The following is a 27,149-nucleotide window of genomic DNA, read 5'->3' on the forward strand; positions in this document are numbered from 1 at the left end:
CCGAGAGGTGAGAGAAAAGTCCATAGCACAGAAACAAGAATTTCCAGGAGAGATTAGACAGTGAGTTTCTCTCTCCCCCTGAGCTTTCTATCTTAAGCTAAACTTCTATCCTATGAAGAAACACAAGCATAATGGGGCTTTGGGAGTGATTTATGTCTACTTATTACATGAAGCAAATGAATGAACAATTCCTGCTTGAGGAAAGACATTGTTCCTGCCTCCTCAAGCGTTTCTGCACTGAAGTGGAAACAATGGCCCTATTCTTACTTTATTGGGTTCAACAATCTAGGGGACATTGGCCTGTGGCCTTGTGATTTTATCAGAAGGGCTGGGCAGAGCTTCCTGTGGGGAAAGCCAAAGGGGGGTAGAGGGGGATGATGGCTGGAAACTGGTCCCCTCAGGTGGGTCATCTGTAGGCCACAGATGCCTGGCTCTCCATCCCCCTAGTCTCTTCCCATCCGAGGTCTTCAGCAGGTGTACACTGTCTAGTTACCAGAGTAGAGAAGAAAAGGCCAGGTCACAGCAGAGCCAGGACCTTCTGGGAAGATCCATGGCCGGGGATGGGGAGGCGGCAGCTCTTGAGAACCAGTGACTTGTTTCTGCACACCATCCCTGAAATTCACACCCAGGGAGCACCTCCCAGCCCTGGTATTGTGCCAGACCCATATCTGTCTCCAGTAGTGGGGACTGACGTGCCAAGGAGCTCAGCTCAACTGAGCGTTAACCCGAAGCTCCGTATCAGAGTGAAGTGGCCAGAGGAACACCAGGGCCCAGCAAGCCGCTGTCTTAACATCACAACACAGACCAGCTGGTTGTAAGAACCCCGCGGCTGGCCCTTACTAGTATATGAAGACAGTACCAACCCGCAGGTTCCTACCCAAGTGAGAGATTACTGGGGCTTTCCACAAGCTGTTGCCGCTCACTGTCGCCAGTGCTTGCTAAACAGATTGCGCATTTGCTTCTATTTTGTTCTCCCTAGAAAAAGGCTGGTGTGCTGTGGCTACATTGAGGTCAAATGACAAAGGGGACACTTTACTTATCCCTCTGCCAAATCAACAACAACAACAACAACAACAACAACAAAGCCATAGCAGTGGGCTAGGAGTCCTAGGTTATACAATGGGTTGCAATACATCTCAAAGACAAAACAGGAGGACATTTAGCCTAACATCTTTAATGCCCCAAAGTCACTTCCTTACAACACACACACACACACACACACACACACACACACACAAGCTTTGTAAGTAGGTGCTTCCTCCAAAACAGCTGACCATACGCTGAGCAAACGCAGAGCTGGCTAGAGCTCTCTGGTCCCTGTACCTAACTAGTAAGGACCTCCAATCAGCAGAGTCGGCCTCACCCTGTGGGTTTGGTTTCCAGGGGCTCCTTGAACCTTTGTGCCTCCAACCTTGTGTCTTTGTTTGATAATCACTATGCACTTAAAGTTGCCTGAGGCATGAGCCTTATTGACTGTCTCCCTGAGACTTCCTTCTTCAAAAGGAGGCACCCAGAATCCTGGGTGCAGCTTATCCCAACTCAGAAGCCTGCTGAGAGGCAGGCTGGAAAACCTTAGCAAGCTCAGCGTGTTAACCCCTCATCTACTGACCTAATGTGTGGTTTTTGCCCAGCCCTTAAACCTCCTGGGAACCTATCAGTGCTAGAGATAACATTCCCAAGAGAGCAGACGGGTTCACACAGCAAGCACTGAGGGAGAGGGGCCTTGGTCTTTTGGGTTTTGTTTTGCTTTGAACAAAACCACTTCATACTGACAAGAGGTCAATATTTCTGTAGCTCTGTGGAAGGACTAGGCTATCAAGAGGCTTTAACATTCAAGTTGAAGATTCCACAGCGTCTCTCAGAATTACCAGATGAACATCAGGATCAGAGTATGTCCTAGGAGGATCCGGTAGCGGAATAGATCCAGGAAGCTTCCGGTTTCCTTGTAGCTCCTGTTGGCCGGATGTGTTAGTGAGAATGTGCATTTGAGCTTGCGGTTCCTCTTGGCGATGAGGTACAGAGCCTCTTCCGCCTCGCTCAGTCGACCCTGGGAGTATAACCAACGAGGTGATTCAGGAATGAATCTGAAAGACACGTCATTAAAGGCTGGATATTCATACAGGCGCACGTGCAGTGGAGGGAGACCAACAGCCGCCTCAGCAGGTGGTTTCCCTCACCATGGCTCAGCCTATGGCAAACCTGAAATATGACTTCCCCAGTGACACATGAGCGAGAACAAAGGGGCAATGCTGAACACGGAGGTGACGGTAAATGGTGGCTCGTTTTATTAGTTGGAACTGAGCACATGCTTTTCAAATATTGGTTTCAATAAAGGTAAATAGTTCTCTTTTCTTTTGAAACAACTTTCAGTGAGTGACTGGCAAATCTCCAGTACTGAAGGATGCATGTTCCTCACAAGCAGAGGTCAGGCACAGCTCTGAATCCCCACCTGATGGATGACATAGTAGTGGACATGGCCTAGCTTTATCTTTTTCTGAGACACGGTCTCACTATGTAGAACAGGTTGGCCTCAAACCTGCTACATAGCCCAGAACAGCCCTGAGTTTAAGACCCTCCAGAGTGCTGGGATTACAAGCAAGCACCACCAGACCTAAACAACTGGGTTCTTAAAGCTCTGGGAAAGTCTAACATTGAGATAGAAATCCTTGCTGAAGAAAATTGTTAAAGGTGGTGGCAACATGTAATTTAGGAGGTAGTGTTGCTTTAGGGTTGCACAGAGGCAGGAAACAGTGTAACAGACTTTTGTTACTCTGAATGTTCACTGCTTCAAAAGACTCAAACCACCCAGCACACCAGCTTCGCAGTGTCCTGAGGATCTTTCCTGTTTCACCTGGTCTGTAAAGAGTAAAAGTTGCTGGCAGGTTAACGTCTAGTTACAGAACAACAAGCATTTCCTAGTACACCACAGTGGTGAGGCACGCTGTGCTATGCCACTAGGATCTGCACAGTTCAAAACCTAGATACTGTATAAATTTTGCTCCATCATTCCGCCTGTGTTTTAGGAGGGCTTTCTAAAGACATGGCAGAATGGAAGCCTTTTTAAAAGAAGTATGGTGGAGTGTGCGTGTGTGTGTGTATTGTGTGTGTGTGTGTATGCATGTGTGGTGTGTGTGTATGTATGTGTATGTGTGTGTGGTGTGTGTGTATGTGTGTGTGCGTGCATGTGTGTATGTGTGTGTGGTGTGTGTATGTGTGTGTGTGGTGTGTGTATGTGTGTGTGTGGTGTGTGCATGTGTGTGTATGTGCGTGTGTGAGTATGTGTGTGTGTGTGTGTGTGTGTGTGTGCATGTGCGTGTATGTGTAGATTTATACGCTGTGTTCTTAGAAGCAGAAGATTATGTCAGGCATTCTAATTTACTCGGTCTTCGCCTTATTCCTTTGCGGCAGGGTCTCTCACTGAAGCTGGAACTAGGCTGGTGGCCAGCAATTCCCCTTTCTCTGCCTCCCACAGTGCTGGATTACTGGGCTATGTGGACACATTCAGTTTTTCATATGGGTACTAGGATTTGAACTCAAGCCTTCATGTTTGCAAAGTAGGCACTCTTTCCAGCCTGGAAGCTTTCTTTACTGAACACAATATCCAAGAGCTTTTTAAAAAAAGATTTATTTGTTCATATTATGTATACAGTGCTCTGTCTGTATATATGCCTGCAGAACAGAAGAGGGCATCATATCACATTATAGATGGCTGTGAGCCACCACGTGGTTGTTGGAAATTGAACTCAGGACCTCTGGAAGAGCAGTCAGTGCTCTTAACCTCTGAGCCATCTCTCTAGCCTCCAAGTACTTTATGTTTAAAAGTCCAATCTGACACTTTCTGCCTTAAGTCAAATGCTAATGGATAAAATAGGTTGTTGTTGTTGCTTTTTTTCTTTCTAAATTTCTGATATTTCTCAATAAGGATTGTGAGAGAAAGAAACACTACAGGATCTGGAAGCTTAATAGACAGTCATTCTGTCTAGAACCATTTAGTGAGCATTGCCATTTTATACAGGGCAGTATAGTGGGCGCTAAGAGGAAAGATGCTGGGACAAAAAGGAATTTTTACAGAACTTACCCACTGGGGATAAAGACACCCACATACAACACTGGACTGTCAATCAAACTCATCTATAATGTCTTATAAAATCCTTTCGTTACTTCCTTGCTGCCGTTTAATTATTATATTGACTAACAGGTAAACAGCCGAGTCACCACTGTTCTGTTGGATGCTGCATCTCTCAATGATCAGTTAGACCCACTGATGTGGAGCCGCTATGAACAATGATCTTGATATAAACAAAGTGAGCTGGAAGAAGACAGCAGAGCTGCCTAGCAGAGAAAACATATGAAAATAAAATTTAATGTGGGAAGAGTTGGAATGGGGGTGAAAAGAACCCAGCAGGAAGCACATCAAAATCCCGCATGATTATCTACAGTTAATGCAGCCATGTTCTCCCCAGCCTCTGTGTTTAATTAGCGACAAAGGCTCCTTCCAAGACGTTGCCAACCATATTGAGGGAGATATTTGAGAGTGATGAGACTTTTAGAACTCAGGTATCTTTCTCCCTCTGCTCTCTATTGTTCATGTTTTGAAGTCATTTCCCAGTGAGGACATTTCCTCATCCAGCACCAAGCAGTAACTAACTCAGACTGTAGAAAGAAGAAGAAGAAGAAAAAGAAGAAGAAGAAGAAGAAGAAGAAGAAGAAGAAGAAGAAGAAGAAGAAGGACACAATGGCTCACCCCATTCATTGATTTTGCACTGCTGCTGAAGGAGAGGTGAGAGCCAGGCTAGCTGCAGAGGTATGCGCTTTGTTAAATATTTGAAAAGAAAACTCATTTATTCACCAATACTTACATGACTCCTTATTAACTCAATGCACCATATAAGGCACACCTTTATTTAAAAACTGTACAATGTGCAAGCTAATGAAATACTATCATTTCCCTTTATAACAAAATCACCTCGCCACAGTTCACATAACATAATCCTTTGATGATTTCCCCCTTAAATACAGGCTAACTCTTCTGCTGCAGTCATTTTTGCATCTCAATATTCTCTTGTTTTCACAGACTCTAGGGAAGCAAATTTCAGTTCAGATGCCACCAAATCTCAGCTTAGAAACGGAATAAAGAGCTCGTAAGTTAGAGAGCAACTGAAAGTAAGATCCCACCAAGGTCTGTCTCACTGTATGCCACAGGGGAAACCCCAGATACTGCCAGACGCAATCTTTGTTTACACATAAGATTTTTGTCTGGAACCCTAGTGAGGAAATAGTTTTCATTGGCCACATTAAAGCCTGGTTAAGTGCACTGAAGTTGGTGGCTTACCACCATGACGGGACACTTGGGTGACTGACTGCTTATGGAGCCCACCCAGGCCTAGGAACTATTCTTGTACGTCTCTGAGCACTCCTGTAGACAAAGCATCTCTCCACACTCGGAGGCCCTGACACGAGACTCCTGTGCAAGGTGGACAGCTGTCCCTACACGTCCAGCAGTTAGACCTGGCTCCAGAACATCAGACCTCAATCACACACCTACCCCATGGTGACATGCAGCTTGAAGATCTTTAAGCTTAAGGCATTGGGTTAAAAAAATAAAAAAGGAACGGAAAGAAAGAAAATTTCAATAGTCTGAATGCCAAATGCAGTCTACTGAGAGATGGCTTTAAATATGAGATACCTGCATTCTGAACTAATTAGCTAGCACCTCTCTCTCTCTCTCTCTCTCTCTCTCTCTCTCTCTCTCTCTCCTTCTCTTTCTCTCTCAGGAGCTGAGAAGAATTGAATGTTTGCAGCTTAGCTCTTCCCAGAATTCACTACCGGTAAGCTCCTGAAAGAAGTAATGCTACTCGCTTGCTTGCTCACATCCTTCCAAGATCCTCCTATTTATGGCACAAACATCCCAAGGATAAAGGACTACTTACAAAGACAAGAGAAAGACTGCTGTTCCCTGGAGGTTGACCAGAACAGCTAGGGTCCTCCAGGAGCGGATGAAGTATCCTAACAGGGCATATTGTGCGATGCCAACAGCAAAGAAGAGACCGCCAATCGATCCTAATGCAGGGAAAAAAAGAATTGTCACTGGCAAAGACTACTCACAATGCTCTTTCCAACCCAGATCAGGGAGCATGTCCTCCTTGTGAGACATCAGCCTGCACTACTAAGTGTGAGAGGCAGAAGACAGAGAAGGACCACACAAGCACCCAGCTTAATGTTAATGATAGAACATCAAGAGGGTCCAGAAATCTGTGAAAATGGGTGAAGGGCAGGTGAAAACATGTGCCACATGCGGACAAGATGGAAGTTCAAGGCTTCAGTCAAATGCTTTCTGTTCTGGGTGTTGCACTGACTTCTGCCTGCATCTGGGGCCAGAGATATTTTGCAATGGAGGTGATGTGGATTTCAGGTCATGTAGCCCCTTCAATGCTGGTCTTAATCTTTTTTAAAAAGTTTTGTTCTGCTTCTGTTTATTGTTATGTGTGTCTCTATGTGTGTGAGCTTGTGTGTGCCGCAGTGCACTTAAGGAAGTCAGAAGATGACTTGTGGTAGCTGCTTCCTTCCTCCCACCACGTGGTTCCACAGATCAAACTCTATAGGCTGGTCAGAGTGTGTGCTAACCCACGAAGCCACCCTGCCAGCCCCTTTATCACAGAGGCTATTCATGAACATATCATCTTAAGCCTCTCCCAGTTCCCCCATCTTCCTTCCCTACCTAATTTGTCACCATCAGATGTTGGCACTTTACATTCTCTTGTTTCTCACCTGCTTCTCCCAAGTAGAACATATGCTGTTTGGAGCATAGATTTTTGTCAAAACACTAATGGGAAGATATCAACCACAGAATTTTAAAGAAGCCTATGTTTTTTTAAAAATAAGTGTTGAGATGAGTATTAAATGCAATGGCTTGCCTGATGTTCTTGCAAATTTTGTAAAAACCTTTGACACAGTTTCTATAATAGCAGGTTATTGAGCTACTTGTTGAGAATAATGGATTGTGTGTGATATTTTATGAAACAGGCACCATTATTAACCACATGTGGAAGCAATAAAATAGCTTGAGGGTTAGGGGAAGGTGTCTAGGACACAGCGTGCTGTGTATGGCAAAGCCAGGTCTGCTGGCATCCTGAGCCACTTGCACCTTCTTTCTCATGTCTATGGCAAGGCAGTGTGGGTTTTTTTGTTTGTGTGTGTGTGTGTTTGTTTTTGTTTTTCTGAGACAGGGTTTGCTGTGTAGTCCTGGCTGCCCTGGAATTCACTCTGTAGACAAGGCTGGCCTCGATCTCAGAGACCTGCCTACCTCTACCTCCCAAAAACTGGGATTAAAGGCATGTGCCACCCCTGCCTGGCTGGAAAGGCAGTTTTTGAATGGGATTTGCTGGTCTTGGTCTTAATTTTTCTATGATAATCTTATAAACAGATGGCTTTTTAAAAATCGCAGTTCATAACATCATTTTAGGAGAAAACATGACGACTCATGTACTATTTGCCCTAGCTAGAAAAAGAAAGCGCCAAAGGGGTGTGTGTGTGTGTGTGTGTGTGTGTGTGTGTGTGTGTGTGTGTGTGTGTGTGCGCGCGCGCACGCACGTGCACATGTGTGTTCAGAATTCTGAAAGCACAATTCAGCAAGTGAGGGAACAGAGACGGTATGGAGTTCCCTGAAATTTTAAGACAATCAATAGCTATTTGCAGGTTCATTATAGAGCGTCAGATAGCGCCTGGCTAGCTTCCAAGGGCAAGGCTTTCCCATCGCACAGTATTCACCTGTGACAACACAGACAACAAAAGCAGCCAGAGGATAAAACAGGGTGGTTTCAGAAGAACCAAATTTAAACTCCAGTTCTACCAAATAGTACAGCAGTGGTTCTCAGCCTGTGGGTTGGGACCCTTTTGGGGGTTGGCCAACCTTTCACCAAGGATGCCTATCAGATAAATATCCTGTGTGTTAGATATTTATATTATGATTCATAACAGTGTCAAATCACAGTTATGAAGTAGCAACTAAATAATTTTATAGTTGGGGGGGGGTCATCACAACCTGAGCAGCTGTATTGAAGGGTAACAGTATTAGGAAGGCTGAGAACCGTTGTGCTGCAGTGTGGTTTTGAGCAAGGCACCGAATCTTCCTGAACTGCAGTCTTCTCGCCACTGAAACAGGAACAACACTGGTCTCCAAAGGTAGTTCTCACTACTAATAGTTTCCAGACCATAATGCTTTTCATACAAGTGCTAGACTTGTAACCTCTCTCCTGTTCTCCTTGCTGGGATGGAGCGTATGACAGAAAGCAGTTTAAGGGCGGGCAGATTTGTTCCGGCCTGCACCCCGAGGGGCTGCAGAGAAGCAGGGCCGGCAGACAGGAAGCAGAGAGGTGAATTCAGGTGCTCGTTTATCTTTTGTTCTCCTCTTTATTCAGTCTACACCTTCAGTGGTTGGATGGGGCCACCTTCACTGGGTGGGTGTTCCCTCCTCTGTTAATCGCTTCTGGAGACTCTATCACAAACATGCCCCAAAGTGTGCGGCACTGAAGTATTCCCGAACTCAATCAAGTTGCCAATTGCAGTTGGCCGCCACAGCCTCCTATTACAATCTGGGCTTGGGTTTACACTCTCTTATCTATTAGGGTTGGGGGCAGGGAGGACACCTGAAGCCTCTGGGTGTGAGTGCCCACGTAAGAATACTTCTAACTTACTTTCCTTTCTAATTTCAAGAACTCCTCAGCCACTGCACTGCACTGAAGAACTGACTCTATCTTGTTACTCCTGTGCCACTCAAGTGGGGAATACCGATCACAGTTCCCTTAGCCGTAAGAGGAACCTTAGCTGGACGAACCCGGATGTGCTTGGCACTGCTGGGTCTCATCTCTGGCTGAGAAAGTTTTCAGAAAGGATGGAGAGCACATATGAGAAGCGCCTGACTTGCAGGTCTCAGGGCTCTCCTAGGCCTAGCTGCACCCCTCTCGAGATGTTGAGAAACGGTTTCTCTCCCTGTATGTGCTTTCCAGAGTTGGGCGTCTATAACAGGTACTTAGTTCTGACTTTATTCTGTAAAAGGTACCAGTCACTGATGCAATTTTCAGACCCAAACCCTAAAGCCTCCCTTGGGTCTCTCTCTCTCTCTCTCTCTCTCTCTCTCTCTCTCTCTCTCTCTCTCTGTCTCTCTCTCTCTCTCTCTCTCTCTCTCTCTCTTCTCTCGCTGTCTCTCTCTTCGCTCTGTACTCGTCTCTTCTTCTCTCTGTCTCTCTCTCTCTCTCTCTGTCTCTCTCTCTCTCTCTCTCTTTCTCTCTCCATCTCTGCTGATTCTTCTCCAGGTCACGTCCACTCAACTATAACTCAATCCTCTCTCTCTCTCCTCTCTTCTCTTCTCTTCTCTTCTCTTCTCTCTCTCTCTCTCTCTCTCTCTCTCTCTCTCTCCTCTTCTCTTCTCTCCTCTCTCTCTCTCTCTCTCTCTCTCTCTCTCTCTCTCTCTCTCTCACACACACCACACATACACACACACACACACACACACACACACACACCCCGCCTCTTCTCTGTTGCAGCTCCCACCTTGTCTGAACCATCACTGGCTTCACACAGCCAACTACACAGCTTCTTGAAAGACCCCTCAGGTTTTATTTTCTCTTCTCTGTTGTCATATACTCACGAGAACAATCTTTCTGTATGTGCTCCCATTACTCCTTTATGTGATATGAGCCCCATGACTTTCCTCTGAATTTTGAATAAAGATCCAAATTGCTCGTGCAGCTCACCTTAGGACAGGCACCACCTGGTCCACCCCCTACCCATCCCTTTCTCCCTCAGCCCTTCCTTTACCTTTTTCTACTGAACCACGGCCTCCTTTCAGGTTTGAAGAAGCTCCTCCGGCACCCCCTCCTCTCCATCAGGCCTTGGTCCTTGCCATCCCAACAGCTGGAATTTCTTTACCTGAACTGCACATGCTCAGTCCTTCCTCTTCATTCAAATCTTAAATCTGAGGCTTTCTTGAACCATCCTATTTAACTCTGGAAATTACTATCTGGCCCATTACATTGCTTAATTTTTCCTCATTGTCCTTAGAACTCTCTGAAATTGCTTATTTCCTCAGCTCCCCCTAATCAAAGATAATCTTCATGATAGCAAGCTTCTAAAGCAGGAGAGGCAACCAGCATTCCAGCCTAGCTACGACCCTAATGAATCATACCAACAACCAGCATGGCACAATAGCCTCAACGATACAATCGTGGCACACATCCCTTGGGCATAACCAATGTCTCTCTAATTGAACTTAAGACCTGCTGAATAAGAAGGAAACTATGCCTGGTACTAGAAACTCAGTATTGGTGAAGACATGGCTATTGGAAGAGATTCTACAAGCACTAATTTACGGAACCAGCAAAATCCGTAACAGTACTCTATAAGTGTCTTTATACTGACATGCAAGTATAGCAGTCTTCACTCCTGATCAAGAAAACTTTTCTTGGCAACAGATACAGACAGCTACTGAAAAACACAAACAACCAAAATGCAGAGCTGTGAAGCCCAGTCCCAGTGGACACACCTACAAAACACTCCCACACCTAAGGCTCAGGGACACTGCAGAAGAGGGGGGTTGAAAAGACTATACAAGCTAGAAGATCGGGGGTTTTCTGGGAGAGTGTGTCTCCTAGAAATGTTAGAAGTTATGGGGCTGGAGAGATGGCTCAGAGGTTGAGAGCACTGGCTGTTCTTCCAAAGGTGCTGAGTTTAATTCCCAGCAACCACATGGTGGCTCACAACCATCTTTAATGAGATCTGGTGCCCTCTTTCTGGTATGCAGGCACACATGGGGGCAGAGTTCTGTATAAACAATAAATAAATAAAATCTTAAAAAAAAAAAAGAAGTTATACCCATAAAGTCTCATGAACATTACTGTTGCCCAAAGGTGAGTTGAACAGTGGCAATACTAGTGGACATACCAAAAGAGACAGGGAAAAGCCCATGAGGCCTCAACCTTACACAAAGAGCTGCAGGTAACTGAGGAAAGCTGAGACTGACGGAAGAGGTCTTCCTTAGGGAAGAGCATGCCAACTGGTTGTCCAGTGTCAAATGGTCAGCCTTGAAAACTTACATATAAGTAACATTATATGGACTAATCAGGTTATATTTAGGGATATATACATAGCTATGTATGCATGTGTATAAACATTTACATATATGCACAGAATAACAATAAGTTGACGAGAGGTGGGGAGAGACATATGAGATGGCTTTGGAGGGAGGGAAGGGAAGGGAGAAATGTAATTATAACCTCAAAAAATTTTTAATTAGTGAATTAGTTCTAAAGAGTAGAAATGGTATTATCTCATAATATTGTCATTTAGATACATTTTATCAATCATAGGGCCAATTTTGTTCCCATATTGGTACAAAAGTATTGTTTGTACCAATGACTGCCAAAATGTATGTTTTTCTTAATCTCAAAAAGTTATCAGTGCAAATCTGTAATCTGAAAGGTAGAGGTTTAGACATACGTACTCTCCTAAGACAATAGATGAAGTCACATAATGTGTGTGTGTGTGTGTGTGCATGCGTGTGTGTGTGTGTGTGTGTGTGTGTGTGTGTGTGTGTGTGTGTGTAAAGGTGTACATGTGTATATGCATGTGTGTGTGTGTGTTGTAGGGATGTGTGTGCAGGTGCTTGTGCCAGTCCCCATGGAGGCAAAGGGCTGATAGTTTCCTCTTCTATTGCTCTCCACACTCTGGTTTGGAACAGTGTCTCTCACAGAACCAGAACCTTGCCATTTCAGTTAGGTGAGCTGGCCAGCAGGCCCCAGCAAAGGCAATGGACACACACCATCATGCCTGGCTTCTTATGCTTGTTTGTTTTCTAGAAAGGGTTTCTCTGTGTAACCTTGGCTGTCCTGGACTCACTATGTAGACCAGGCTGGCCTCAAACTCAGAGATCTGCCTTTCAAGGGTTGGGATTAAAGGTGTGCACCACCACCACTAGGGTGGTTTTTGTTGTTGCTGTTGTTATGGCTGGACTCTTATGTGAATGCTGGGGCACTGAAATCAGCAAATCTTTTCCTCACTGAGCCGTATCCTTAGCCCCCAGCCTTTATGCTGGCTAGTTTTATGTCAATACGACACAAGCTAAAGTCATTTTGAAGGAAGGAACCCCAACTAAGAAAAGGACCTTGCAAGACGGGTCCATGGGCAAGTCTGTGGTGCAGTTTTCTGATTGATGTTTGCTGGGCAGTGACACCGACACTCCCGGGCTGTAAGCAAACAGCTTGAGTAAACCATAAAGATCCAATACATAGCACTCCTCCATGACCTCTGCAGCCAGGTTCGTGCCTCGAGTTCCGGCCCCCAGTTTCCCTAGATGATAGACTACAAGGGGTATAGTGAAATAAACCTTTTCATCACTATGATTTTGGTCATAGTAACAGAAACCTTACCTAAGGCAACCTTTAATTACTAGGCTGGAGAGAGGGCTCTGTGGGTAAAGGTGCTTGCCGTCAAGACGGATGACCTGAGTTCGATCCCCAGGTGCCACATGATGGGAGGCAAGAACTGACCCTTGCTATTTGTTCTCTGACCATGTGCATATGGGCACAAGTACATACAAAGTAAATGTGAAAATTTTAAGTAATTCTCTTAACTGTGTGCGTGGTCCTGAGAGGATGCTGGAAGTACTAGAGATAATTCCAAATATGGCCTCGACTTAAAACTTTTGCATCAGTAAGAAATGCTACAATGAGGCCCTCTATTGACTGGGGAGAACGGTAAAAACTGGGGAGAGTCATGAACCAGGATTCAGTAGGATGCAGTGAGAGGCCTCAGGAGGACAGAGTTCCTAGTTCTTTCCCCTTGCACGGTTTCCCACTGCAAGGCACAAAGTGATGGACGCTGTTCTGAGAAAATGGGACACTCGCCACAGGTATCTGCCGGCGGGTCCTGAGGTGGGTGGCCACCTCCCTGTCTGTGAGGCAGGCCCAGGGAAGATGGCTACCAACAAATATGAACACCAACAATACCAACAAATATGCTCTGAAGAGCACACTGGAGAAAGACAGGCTGACGTAGCCTGAGCATCCCTAACATGAAACCCCCAAATCCCAAGTGTTCCAAACTCTGAAGCATTTTGAGAACACACACAATTCCTCAAGAGGAAAAATCCATACTTTACCTTGGACCCGATGGCTTGAAGCCAAAATAGAGTCACTAAAAATGCTGCATAACACCACCTTCAGGCTACGCACATAAAACACCTATAAAACGTAAGTGCACTTTGTGCTTAGAAGTGGCCCACATCCCCAAGGTATTTCATTATGTATAAAAATTATGAATCTGGATCACTTCTGGTCCCCAGCATTAGAGTAAGGAATACTCAACCTGTCGATATAAAAAAAAATGCCTCAAAATCCAAGTGTGTTTCCGGAGCTGCACAAGGTGAAGCAGTACCTGCAAGTGCCCAGTAGGCGGTGCCCACGCACTCGTTTTAGCAAGACAAAGGCCACCAGGGACATCCCTCCATTCATCATGCCCACCAAGAAGCGGGTTACTGCGAAGAATTCATAGGAGGGGGAAAATCCATTTGCGATAGCAAATAAGATGTCAAGAGCAAAACCTGGGAAGAGAGGAACAATATTCAATGACCCAGAAGCAAAACAGCATTTGAAGAAAATAATAAATTATATTCATCAGCTTGTGAAATAAACCTTTGTAAGCTTAAATGTCCTGAGCTATGTTATTTATTTATTTTTCTAACCATTTGCCTTGAAAACTATAGAGGGAAAGCAAAGCTTGCTTTCTTTGTTTTACAATTTCTGTCAATCACACACCATTTTCAGTTATTCATAATAATGCTAGAAATTGAAAATCCTCGCTCATACTCTGCCTGTCAAGACAGCTATGCCAAGTCCTGTAGAGCTCATTTGAAAATAAATCAACACAGAAAAATACAGGGAAATGGATGGGAAGGCTGTGGCAATCCTTCATTGCTCTCTTTAGAAGCAGGGCACTGATTACAATTTGGGGGTTGCAGAGAGCGCTGTCAAAAAATCTTTTTAGCAAAAATATCGGACCTTAGCCAGGTAAGCTTGTTTTAGAAAGTCACTTGGCCAGAGCCATTGCTAGCTAGCTACAGCACGGCCTCTCGCTCATGCCATAAACAGAAGCTCTCTGTCCACCAGTGAACTTTAAGGAAATAACTTCCTTATTATTTCCTCAAGAGTCTTAAAGAAGATTCAGTGTACGTGTGTGGTGACAGGTTACCTGTGAGGTAGACTTTTTTCCTTCCGAAGCGATCTGAAAGCTGACCAAAGGAGATAACTCCAAAAAACACACCACTGAAGAAAAAGGAGCTGGCCGCACTGACTTTATAAGATCGGTTGGCAATTAAAAACCACTAGAAGAAAAAAAAAACCACAAGGGGGACAGTTTAGGCCACAGACAGCAGTATATGCACTGAACTGAACAACACAGACTCATTCGGACACCTGACTGCATCAAGCAGTATTAGCCAGAATCTGGTAGAATATTCCTCTCAGACCACAGCCAAGGAGACCGCTTCAGAAACACTGGAAACCACTGCTGCTTTGCTGTGTTTTCAGGGTATTCTTTGTGTACTTCTATCAGAACGGAGCACAGCATGTAAGTGCTAAGTACGTATGTGATTATTGACTGTGGCTTTCTCCTGAGTCCTTGGCGGTATTTGGGGAGGAGGAGCTTTGTTCTATTTCCATTTTCTGGATGCCTATACATCACATGACACATAGGAAGTAATCAATGAATGTTCTTTCGTTTAACAGATTAGTGTGTTTAAAATTCCTTGAATACGTTCCTCAAAAAAATAAAAATGGAAGGGTGGCTGGGAAGGTGGCTTAGAGGTTAAGAGCACTTGGCTCCTCTTCCAGGGGACTCAGGTTTGATTGCCAGCACCTACATGGCAGCTGACAACTGCCAGTAGCCCCAGTTTTAGGGAATCCAATACTGTCGTCTGATTTCTGAGGACACTGGGTAGACATACATGCAGGGAAAACACTCAGGGACATAAAATAATACAATAAAAAAATTAAAATTGAACACCATATGATCCTGCAATTTCTCTTCTGGGTGTATATTCAAAAGAATTAAAGTGTGAGCAGATTCCAAATACCAAATTCAAGCTCCCCATCAACACCCACGTCACTACACCGTCATTCTCAATAATCCCTAAAGTCAATGTAACCTGTGTCAACCAACAGATCATCAGAGGAGTAAAGTGCCATACTCATGGACAATGGGATATTGTCCTATCTTTAAAACTAATGCTGCCTGATTCATGCTATAGCCCAGTTGAACTTTCAGAGACATTATAGCAAGTGAAACAAGCCAGGCACGAAGGCATGAATATTGCATGACTCTAATCACATGAGGTGCCTGCAAGAGTTAGCGTCACAGAGACAGAAGGAATGGTGGTTACAGGGACCAGGGGAGGAGGAGCAAGGGGTCAGTGTCCAGCAGGAACAGACTGGAGACGGACAGTGGCAATGGTTGCAGAATAGTGTGACTATACGTAAGGCCGCGGGATTATACGCTTAAACATTGCAACGGTAGGCTTTGTGCCATGCATCTTTACCACAATAAAAAAAAAATCCCTGCAGTGCGATTATCTACTTTAGGACAACTGTGAACTTAAACAGAAGGCGATCTCATTCTGATCAGCATATGACACCCTATCTAAATGATGGTTAGGAGTAAGGACCAGTAACATATGTTACAGAGATAATACTCTCAGAGGACACAAAGACACCCATATTCCATCTTCCCAGTCCCCTTGCAGAGCCACCCAAAAGCTCTTCTCCCTGAGAACTCTCAAGGTGGCACTCTTTCTGGGTTGCCTATTTCCATGTTTAATGTTACCTCTTCCCCCACGCTTTGACAGTTAGTTACTCAGTAGGGCTCCCAAGCTACATCTCGTCTCTCCTTGCTCTGTGCCTCCTGTAATCCTGGACTGATGGTGAAGGGCTTGACGAGTCAGTTCTAAGGACCATGACAGACTGGGTATAGTAAGTGTTAGAATTTCGCGTGAGAGAGCTCCGGCATTTGGGGGAGAAGGATTTTGTTCTGTGAAAAGCTTATTTTGCACACACTGGTAGTGGTGGAGAAGACCGTTCAACTCAGGAGGAGTGGCTATGGTGGCACAGTCTCAAATGCAAGAATGAGACATTAGATGCCACGCTGTCCTAGAGAAGATAGCTCAGCACTCAGCATGGGGACAGCCCTGCTCCTGTGACAGGTGAAACAAGGCCAATGGAACTGTTCTTAAGTACAATTAACCTCTCAATTCAGACACTTGGTATGTTCAGCATGTTTGCAATGTTCATGTTTACATGCTTTTAAAAGCTGGCTTGCAACTTCAGCCTTGGTTCTGTGCTTCAGGAACTGCCAGTCTGCTTACACAGTGAGAACTTCAGTGGACACTGAGCTGGGTCTGTTAATCAGGAAGAAACAACTATCCTGGTGACTGTCTTTACTGAATTTCTCATATCCACTGAAGAGGCTACAGTGTCATCCCTCAGCAACTGAATAGCTGTCAACTTATACAGCGATTTTAGGAAAAAATGGCCCAAGGGACGGTTAACCAGCAAATTCCAAAGCCTGGTTCTCAGGCTGCCAGTTCCAAGGGTCAAAGTAATTTCTACTAATTTTTCTTCAAGTCGATGCTGGTTAGGTTAATGCACCCTCCCATTCCTCCCAGAATACACTCAAGGACGAACAGAAAAACTGAAAAGCAGATTTTCTCAACGCTAACTAGAATGTGAGATCTGTCCCTCGCAGAGTTCCATGAGTTGAGAGTGGCCGAGGGAGGCCTCTCTCCCTGACAGACAGATGTGCACAACCCTGTGCTGACTGTTTTGCATGTTTCATTTTCACTTTTCTAAAGCATCACTTAAGTTCTTATTACTTAGTTACTAAAGTGATCAAAAGTGTTTTGCTTTGTTCAGACTTGACTAAGATGCAGTAAGACAGGATCCCTGTATCTTAAAGACAATGTGCAGGTATCGTAACTATCAAGGGTGGCTTGGAAGACTAGATCAGCTGCTAGCTCTTTCTTTCCCCTCGTGGTTGATACTTAGTGACAGGTAAAATCCAAACCAAGAAATCACCAGGACACAAGAAATTAAACTATAATATATCAAAGTACAATGACGACTCTGACATTCTCAAGAAACATCAAGTCCTTATTGGCTAGAGATTACTAAAGTGGTGACTCTTGCTTTTTGTTAATGGCAGGCCAAATTCTAAAGCAATTAGAATGAATGTTCTTTTTACACTAATCCATTTCAAATTGAAAAACCACTTGCAAATCCAAAGTGTAAAAAGCCCACTTTCTTTCCAAGTATATTAATAGGGAAGAAAGACTATAAAGAAAAAATATTTTTAGCCCCTCATGTTGACCTGACTAAATAACATACATCTATTTTATACACATGCTCTAATCACTAAATAGAATCCATGAGTATTTATTATATTTATTTCAAAATGGACTAGAAGGGCCTAGTGGAAAAAGCACAGATATCATCGCTCACTCAAATACAGAAGATGGGCCTGAGAGGAAACCAGCCACAATGTAGGGCAGGACCAAGAACATGTTCCTCTACCATAAAAGATGAGGGGAATATAAACATGGCCAACACAGGTGCAAGCCCAGCACCAGGTGCTCAGCAGAGCCTTCCAGCTCTTAAAGAGCGAAGGCAGGCGAGCAGAGGTGATGGGAATGAAGGTGGACTTCCTCTTGGCTGGGTGTCAGTGACACGCTTGGGAGAGGTTTTTGTTCAGTCTTCAGTCTTCCTTGTTTAAAGGTTGAGAATAAATGGGATGCCCTGATAAGGACATGGGTCCGTGGAGGGCAAATCTACTGTGGCTGAAATGTAAGTGTGTGATGGAGATGAGAAGCTGACAGTGGTAAGGCCCAAAATGCAAAAATCCCACTTTGTCCCTAGATATATTAACAAGAAAGCAAGACTATAAAGACAAATATTTTTAGCTCCAAATGCTTAGTGAGCCAGGCTCGCCTGGATAGGATGGGGGCTTCGAGAAGAGAACAGTCTCACGGTAGACATGCAGACTTGGTGCTCAGAGAGTCATCTGAGAACAGGAATACTGGAACAGATTACACCAACCAAACACAGAGAAAGCAGTGGAGATGAATTTTCAATGAAGTCATAAAATGTATCTTTAGCATGTCTTGAATTCATCAGACCTTAAGCTTTATGGAGGTGTCAAGTCAAATCAATCATTTCTCTGACGTGGCAGAAATATGATCATCTGGAACAAAAAAGAAAAGCAATGTACTTCCCTAAAATGGACTTCACGCTAAGGCACAATTCTAAAAGCAAAGTTAGCAGCCAAGTAGTGAAAAAAAAAAAAAAAAAAAACACAGATCTCAAAGAGCAGTCAAACAGGCAGATTGCACACCTTACAGCTAGATAGTTAACCGATCGACTTGGACACAATATTCTCCTCCTGTCCCTACAGCCTCCCTCCACACAGAAATGACAGCATATTGGGGAAGAACCTTCTACTTTTAATCCCCAGCATGTGTTCCACTCCGGAAACATGAGGGCAGATCACAGGTCAGAAGGAAATTAGGAATAAGTAGACCTCGTAACTTAGGGCAGTGGCTCTCAACCTTCCAAATGCTGAGACCTTTAATGCAGTTCCTCAGGTTGTGGTGGCCCCCAACCATAAAATCATGTTTGCTGCTGCTTCATAACTGTAATTGTGCTACTGTTGTGAGTCATAATGTAAATATTTGTGCTCTCTGATGGTCTTAGGTGACTTCCGTTCAACCCTCAAAGGGGTTCTCGACACACAGGTTGAGAACCACTCACTTAGCGGAACAGATTAAGGTATTGCTGGAAAGTAAAAGTGAAGGAGAAGAAGGGGGGAGAGAGAGAGAGAGAGAGAGAGAGAGAGAGAGAGAGAGAGAGAGAGAGAGAGAGAGAGAGAGAGAGAAGGTGGGTGCTCTACGGCTTCTGTGCTTAGAAAAAGGAAGCTGATGGTAGGAAAAAAATGATAGTGTTTTAAAGTCACCTTCCCAGCAGTTTTCACTGAATTTTTAAAATTTGGCTAGTCTTATGTCCCAGGGTGTGCCTCATTCCGTGGTGTGTGTGTGTCTGTGTTTGTGTGTGTCTGTGTGTGTGTGTGTCTGTGTGTGCATGTGTGTGTGTGTGTGTGTGTGTGTTAGATACAAATGCCCAATAAAATGTCTGGTTTTAAACTGGGTTTCTGTCACTGACTTGCAGTCTGTGTGCCATGCTCAGGTCCCCACGTGACACCAGCCATTGTTTTCCTTCCACAGTGCACAGTGCTGGACCACCCCCTCCTCCCTGACTGGCCCCACTCCCACCCTAGAGCACGGACACTGCAGCACATGCTCCTCAGGTGAGCAAAACTGCTAGAGGGCCTCCCTGTGAGCTTTGGGAACTGCAGTGTGTCTGGTCTGACTCTGAGCGGCCCAGGAATGCAATGGCTCTGTCTGTCCCATGTTCCCCCTGTGGCCTAAACGGCCCGCTCTCTTCTTGCTTACCCCTCCTGGGTTATGGTGACTCTCGTGGGACATAAGGCGAGGGGCGGAGTCTCAACACAGACCCCTCTTTCAAAAGGAGCTGGACCTGGTGAGTAAAGAGCTGTGCGTGGTCGGCTTTGCTGAGCATTAGGTCATTTCCCTCCTCCAGGGAGGCCTGGTCCTCTCTTGCTCTCCTTGTTTTGGCCTAGGGCAGGTGATGGCTCAACAGCAACCACACATCCATGATGCGTGACCTGCCTTGTGGGAGCCCATGTAAGGGCATAGCCATCCAAAGGGAAGCAAACATTTCTCCTTTTTTTTTTCTCCAGAAGCCTGATTCCTGTAGAAAACTGACCTTTCTTCATTGTTCATGGCTAGGCCCCTGCCTCCCTCTCCCCACACAGCACACACTCCACCCTGGTCTACCCTCCTCAGGAGACCTGACCCTCTCTTCTCCCTGCCGGATCTTCCCACGTTGTCTTCTGTGTGATGCACAGTGAGCCATGAGTTCCCTTGTCTCTCCCAAACGATGCCCTGAGCTTCCTGAGGGCACATTTGTAACCCACGTGCTAATCTTACAGTGCCTGCCAACACTAATTAAACACTCACTGAATTATGTATGTCGTGAGTGAATGCTATATAGTCTTACAGGCATCCTCACAAACTGAGGATTTTTTTTTTCCTGTTTCTGGCTGACCTTGAACTGGCAGTGTTCCTCCTGCCTCTGCCTTCCGGGATTCCACCATGTGCAGCCCTCTGTCCTGGTGTGATTACTTCAAGCCTTACATTTTGCGTTTACTAGTATGCAGAAACTACCTAATCTGGCCATCGTTCGTTCAGAGCCACTGAATGACTTCCTCCTCAAAAGGAATATAAGGGACATTTGGAATTTGGGATGCTGTCCTCCTTTCTACAGCCAAACTGACATCTAGAATACTTGAAGTTTCTCTCATGAAAGCGTGTTCTTGAATGCACAAGTATTTCTACTAAGAACAGCACCCATGATCACCCAAAAGGCAGTGCCATCCTGGGCCTCCTCCACAAGGTGGGCTTGTACCGGGGCCCAGTACAAGAAATGGGGGCAAACCCATGGCTGTCCAGTCTACCTAGTCAAAATGCAGAGGGAGAAGGCAAAGGCAGCTCCCTGGCTGCTATGGCAGACCACCTAAACATGAGCAAGTAAGACTGATCCAGCTCCCTGCAGCTTCAAGTCTCACTTTGGGAAAAAACCAAGTTATAACCACCACTTCCACACCCAGACTCCCAGCTTGTGGGTGCTGCAACACCAGGACAGACAGCAGTTTCCCAGCACCCCAAAATGACCTTGAGGGCTCTACAGGACCTTGAGGGATTACTGAGGGCAACTCCACGCAAATATCATCACCGACTCCCCTTCCTTTGTCCTTGTCTTCTCCATAAAAATTACAAATGGCTTTGTGCAGGGAAAACCTCGCTCCAGGAGCAAATCAGGTAATGAGAGCTCCCGCGAGTGGGGAGTACTTGGACAGGGCATTTCCAGAGCTGTTTTATGGTGATTAACTAACTTGCTTCATTTCCATGTAGTTGTCACTCTGAATTACCACTTAATGGGTGAAGTGTGCAGGCGATAGCGATCAGTAGCACAGGCGTAAGGAAGCAAGACATTAAAAAAAAAAATTAGCCCCTACAGCAATTAATTGCAGTGGATTTTTCAAATAGTTTTAATACTCTGTCTTTTGACCCCAGGGTGTAGCTTGGGAAAAAAAAATATTAATCTCAAGATAATAGTCAGTCAACTTCAGCTCTTCAATATCCACAATGATATTAAAGATTCCAGCCTTGTGCTTTTTGGTTGCAAACATTAATTAAGCATGATAATTGTGTGTCTCCGCGATATTTGGTATTTTCTGTAGGAGTCAGAGCTCAGGGAATAATTTGAATACAGCAGACAGCAATTTGCTACATAAATCCACCCCAATGGCTATTAGCTCATTTGAGAATAGTCAAGCTCCTAGATTAGAGGTTTTTAAAAAATTAAATACCATGTTAATCACATAACCTTTTATTCACCCTTCCCAAACCCTCCATAAAACCACTCTTCAAGATCAAGTACAGTAAGATGTTGGTGGAAGCTATAAACTGTGGATTTTCACACCCTATCCTAGACTGTGGAGTTCTGTACACACATTTATTTTATTAGGGTGTGTTTTAGTGGGGTGAGAGGCATGCATGCCACAGTGCATCTGTCAAAGCCAGAGGACAATGTGCAGGACTTGGTTTCCTCCACGTAGTCAGGTGTCAAACTCAGGCCACTAGGCTTAGCGACAAGTCACCGTCTCTGAGTCACCATCATGCTGGCCCAAGAACTTGCTTGCATACTTTGATTTCTAGACTAAATGTTAACAAGAGCCATGTCTTAGACCATGCCTATACCACAGACTGCTTCAAAACTGCCAATGTGAAGACTGTTAGAACAATTGAAAACTGAAGAGGGAACTGAAATTGGACCAGTGCTAAGAAGTGGAGCAGAGGTCGGCTTGGAGCTGCACTTCAACTGCTATTAGGATGAGCTTGACTTGGTGCTCAGACCGGTGAGTGGCCTGTGTTGCCAGCCATGGCTGATCTTTGCTCACCAGCCATTAATCTGCTCTGTTGCCAGTCCTTGGCTGGATGGTGGACTGGGGGAAACAGCAATAGGAAGGCTGGAAGCACCTGTACCATCCACTTCAAACAACCCCAAGAGACCTCTGAGGTGCCAGGCAGGAGCAGCCTGAGAGCTCACATGTGGCTCATGCACTCTGCGTGAGAAAGACAACGTACAAAGGGCAGACACCAATGCTGTGCCTGCCCCTTCCAATAAAATTAGACTTTGAGAAAAATGAGCAAGCCCATGTTTAAAATGTAAGACAGAAGAGTCCTATTATGTCTTCCTGGATCTCCACAGGAAGAGAGGAGTGGGCCATGGCGCTGCTGGGCTCCATCAACTGAGGAGCAAAGAACGTGTTCATTCCCCATATCTCCCCTTTCCTCCCTTTGGCCATCTCCTCCTTCTGTGTGTGTGTGTGTGTGTCTGTGTCTGTGTCTGTGTGTGTGTGTCTGTGTGTCTGTGTGTGTGTCTGTGTGTGTGTCTGTGTGTATGTGTCTGGTGTGTGTCTGTGTGTGTATGTGTCTGTGTGTGTGTCTCTGTGGTGTCCTGGTGTGTCTGTGTGTATGTCTGTATGTGTGTGTCTGTGTGTATGTGTCTGGTGTGTGTCTGTGTGTGTATGTGTCTGTGTGTGTGTGTCTGTGTGTGTGTCTTTGTGTGTCTGCGTGTGTGTGTGTCTGTGTGTGTGTCTTTGTGTGTCTGCGTGTGTATGTGTCTGCGTGTGTCTGTGTGTGTGTGTCTGTGTGTGTGTGTGTGTGTGTGATAGGATCTCATCTTCAGTCTAGGGTGAATTCAAACTCATAATTCTCTACTCCTTGAATTCTGAGGTTACAGCCATGTCCCATGAGGCCCAGCTTGTCATATCACATCTCTTTGGTATTTCCTGTAGTATTAGGAAGCATGTCCTTTCATGTGGCTTGACGAGAAAGCAGAGCTGAAGCCAGGCCTCTTCCACTGTCCTGTGTAGGTTTGTGTGTGCAAGACAGCGGCGTAGGCCCCCCACATGTCTAGAACCAATACCCTAAGTCATATCCTAGGGAGAGCAAGTGTGGAACACCATTCATAGACAGCTGCTTCCTTGCCTGCCTGCTTCATGCCTGAGTAGGAGGGCCACAGGAGTCAGGGAACAGGCTCCTCCATTTACCAGCAAGCTCCATGGACACACCGAGGACACATTATTCCTATTTCTCTATTTTTCCAAGAGGCACTCTCAAGCAGGACAGTGGCAACTGGGAAGGTTTTGTTTTTTTGGGTTTTTTTTTGTTTTTTTGTTTTTTTTTTTTTTTTTTGTTTGTTTGTTTTTTACTATCTATCTATCTATCTATCTATCTATCTATCTATCTATTTTAAACGCAGCCTTCTACCCAAAGTGTATGCACCACAGTCTCCTCATAGTCACCTTGCCTGAGTGCAGCAGCGTCACCAAACTTCCCAACCATATTTTCATTCCTCACCTCTTGCCACTTCAGTGAACTTAATACACAGCTCAAGAGAGTGAACGCTTGATCATGTTTTCCAAACAGGGGCTTCTGAGGCTAGTGGAGGCCGAGCTTGGCTTCAGCCTCTCTTCAAGGACAACAACAAAGTCCCCCAAATCTTAGATATGATAGGGCTGGATCAATGGCTCAGCAGTTAAGAATGCATGCTGCTTCTGTGGGGGACCTGACTTTGACTCCCAGCATGCATGCTGGGCAGCTCACAGGTACTTGAAGCTCCAGCCTCAGGGGATCCAGTGTCTCTGGCCTCTGCAGGCACCTGTACCCCTGTACACACACACTAGGCACATACACATATGCCTGTGTAACTAAAAATAAGAAAACATCTTAAATCTGATGCATTGTCTAGGAGATAATTTAAAACTAAGGTTTATATGGAAAAGTGTTTGGAAGTGACTCATGTAATGAGAAGAATACTGTTGCAGGACACTTGACTCCACTGTGAACCCCGAGACTGTTAACTGTCAAAACGTGTTTCTCGTTGTGGTGTGGCTCAGCCCTAGCACACACCTTTAATCCAAGAGCTTTCTGTAACTGAATTAAATAAAGTTAACCCTAGGTCAAGAGGTGGAGCAAGTAACCAGCTGACAGGGATTAAGCAGAAAGAAGGGACTTTGAACTGAAGGTATTTAAGACAGTGTGGAGGAAAAGGGGCTTTTGGGGGGAGTCCTTTCAGGATCTCAGCTAAATAGAAAGGTTTTTTTTTCCTCCTGGAAAGTCTGTTGAGTAGGAAGGTGAGCTGTGTGCTTTCTCTGCCTCTCTTAACTAGCAGGTGTCACCTTAATTCCTGGCTCCTGAGTCTTTATTGGAAAAATTGAACAATTGAGATTTTCTTTCTTTATAACAACAGAATATGGATTCACTGGAACCCAGAAAAGCAGCCTAAATGGCATATGGTTTAGAACAAATACTTTGACCTCTGACCTCTGTCTTACTTTCCTATTGCTGTGATAAAATGCCATAGCCGAGGCATCTTAGAGAAGAGAAGGTTTATTTAGGTTTTTTTTTTTAATTGTTTGTTTCAGAGGCTGAGCTCATGACCACCATGGTGGGAAGCATGGCAGCAGGCAAACAGAATAGCACTGGAACATTAGGTGAGAGCTCACATCTTGATCATCAACTAAGAAGCAGAGAGAGCAGAGGCATAGCCCCAGGTTTCAAAACCTCAAAGCCCTCCCTCCAGTAACGCACTTCTCCAACAAGGCCACACCTCCTAATCCTTTCAAAGCAGTTCCACCAACTGGGGAACAAGAATTCAAATATATGGGCCTAAGGGGGGGGCCATTCTCATTCAAGACCACAGTGGCCCTACTGTGGTTTACACAGTAGAGCTATTGGCCTATGGAAAGCCTGTGGCAGCTAGCCTCTGACCCATGAGCTGTGAAAGGCAGTCACACTGCCTGCCTCTCCATCTTATCCTCTATCCATGAATCCTTGTGGAGGTTCATCTTCCCACCTACAAACCTGGAGCAGTCTCCGAGGGGCCTGTGAGGGCAATGGCGTTCAGTCCCAGTAGTGGACAGTGATGCCACCTGTACTACTTTATGAACAAAGCAGACAGACCATGACCATCCTTGCGAGAGGTTCATGGACCCACTCAGGCTGAAGCAACTGGTTGAGAGCTGAGAAGGTCCACAGATAAGCATGACTCCAGAAGTCCTATAGCAGGGCAGCACATCTACATAACTCGGCTGTACACCAGAGCAGGCTCCCTCCTCCATCTCAGGTTTGGATACTGAGGAATTGATGGAGGTGCAGGCTCACCATATAAGGGCAATGCGTTTGTTCCCTGCAATGTGACTCTGGCAGGAAAGGGACAGACCATGTGCCTTTACGCCCCAGAAAGAAACAACAATGTAAAGTCAAGATGGATAGTAGCATAGAGACCCAGATGCGGGCATCTAAGTAGGTACTGATGAGAATGAAAAGGTGACAGACAAGTTCTACAGGAAGAGAGAGGGGCAGAGGGGAAGGGAGGATGAGAGATGGAAACAGAGAAGCACACGGAGAGAACAGCAAATAGGGTCTCACTGTGTAACTCTGGCTTGGCTGGAACTCACTATGTAGACCAGGCCAGTCTTGAACTCATGGATATCCATCTGTCTCCTTAATACTGAGAGGAAAGGGGTGCTTCATGGTGCCCAGCAAGTCAGAGAACTTGCAACATGAAAGCTTTCCAAGGAAGAGAAACTGGGATGTAAGTTCAGAGAAGGCAACAATGGAGAAAGGTGAAGACAGACAGAAATGACAGAGACGGGAAGAGAAATAATACACAGGGGACGAGAGGAGGAAGGAGCCAACACCAATGCAGACTGATAGACAGATGCAAGAGAGACTGGGACCTACAGAAACACTCCAGTGGGACAAGATGCAGCTAGTAGGACGACAAGGCCCATCCGAACCCTCCATCCGTGGCTCTCAGGGATGCTCTTGCTGGGGAAGGCACCTAATTCCATCTCTCCTTCACCAACCACCTCTGTCTCTGTGGAGGTAGCTCTCTGAGCTCCCACATGATAACTCCCCCTTCTGTCTACGCCCAGCCAGCCATGGAGCACTGTTTACTGAGAGCCTCCAGGGTAACAACCCAAGGACATGGGCAGACAGCTGGCCTCGTGCCGCTCCCATGAAGTGTAGAGTCCAATGGCTCTCCCTCCTGCCATGGAGTCCTTTCAATACGAGGCAAGCAGTAGTCTCTCAATTAACACTGGTGAGTAGTGGTATCCTTCCCGTAACAGAAGGGTTTCTAGTTATTCATGTCATTAGTGTTAATGTCACTCAGTTCTACTACAATATGTTGTGTGCCTGAGGCGCTGAAGCAGTGTTGCTCTATTACCTAAATTACCTTAAAGCATGCAGTAGAGTCAGTGGCTTAGTTTCCACTGGCCTGTAATCCCAACTACCCAGAAAGCTGAAGCAGTAGCCAGCCTGGACTAGAATAAGTTCAAGAAAGGGCCAGGCATTCCAGTGAGATCCTGTCTCAGCATAAAAAGTAAAAAGAAAGGTATATAGACGCTATGGAAGAATACTTGCTTAGCATGTGCAAGGCCCTATGTTCAATCCCCAGTACCACAGAAAATCAGACAGAAAAGGCTGCTGTTGGTGAACTGAAAGCATCTCGAAAATCACAGATTAGCTCAGTGTGCTTGGACGACGCTCCCTACACCTTATATGCAACTTCTGAGGTGAGTGATGTGGTCTGTATTCTTTTTTTTTTTTTTTTTTAAATTTATTCTTGTTACATCTCAATGTTTATCCCATCCCTTGTATCCTCCCATTCCTCCCCCCCACCCCCATTTTCCCATTATTCCCCTCCCCTATGACTGTTCCTGAGGGGGATTATGTCCCCCTGTATATTCTCATAGGGTATCAAGTCTCTTCTTGGCTACTTGCTGTCCTTCCTCTGAGTGCCACCAGGTCTCCCCCTCCAGGGGACATGGTCAAATGTGAGGCACCAGAGTACGTGAGAAAGTCGTATCACACTCTCCACTCAACTGTGGAGAATATTCTG

General features: G+C 45.3%; 1 protein-coding gene across 1 annotated transcript in view; it reads right to left on the reverse strand.

The window, feature by feature from the left end:
* The window catches only part of Slc22a15 (solute carrier family 22 member 15), a 56,940-nt gene that overhangs the window by 15,984 nt on the left and 13,807 nt on the right, over positions 1 to 27,149 (reverse strand). The window contains 5 exon segments of the mRNA XM_051165461.1: positions 1,869 to 2,084; positions 5,931 to 6,060; positions 13,429 to 13,465; positions 13,467 to 13,594; positions 14,242 to 14,374. Of these exon segments, the coding sequence (XP_051021418.1) occupies positions 1,869 to 2,084; positions 5,931 to 6,060; positions 13,429 to 13,465; positions 13,467 to 13,594; positions 14,242 to 14,374 (644 nt within the window).

Source organism: Acomys russatus, chromosome 23 (genome assembly GCF_903995435.1).
Source record: "Acomys russatus chromosome 23, mAcoRus1.1, whole genome shotgun sequence".
In the NCBI taxonomy this organism is placed as follows: Eukaryota; Metazoa; Chordata; class Mammalia; order Rodentia; family Muridae; genus Acomys; species Acomys russatus.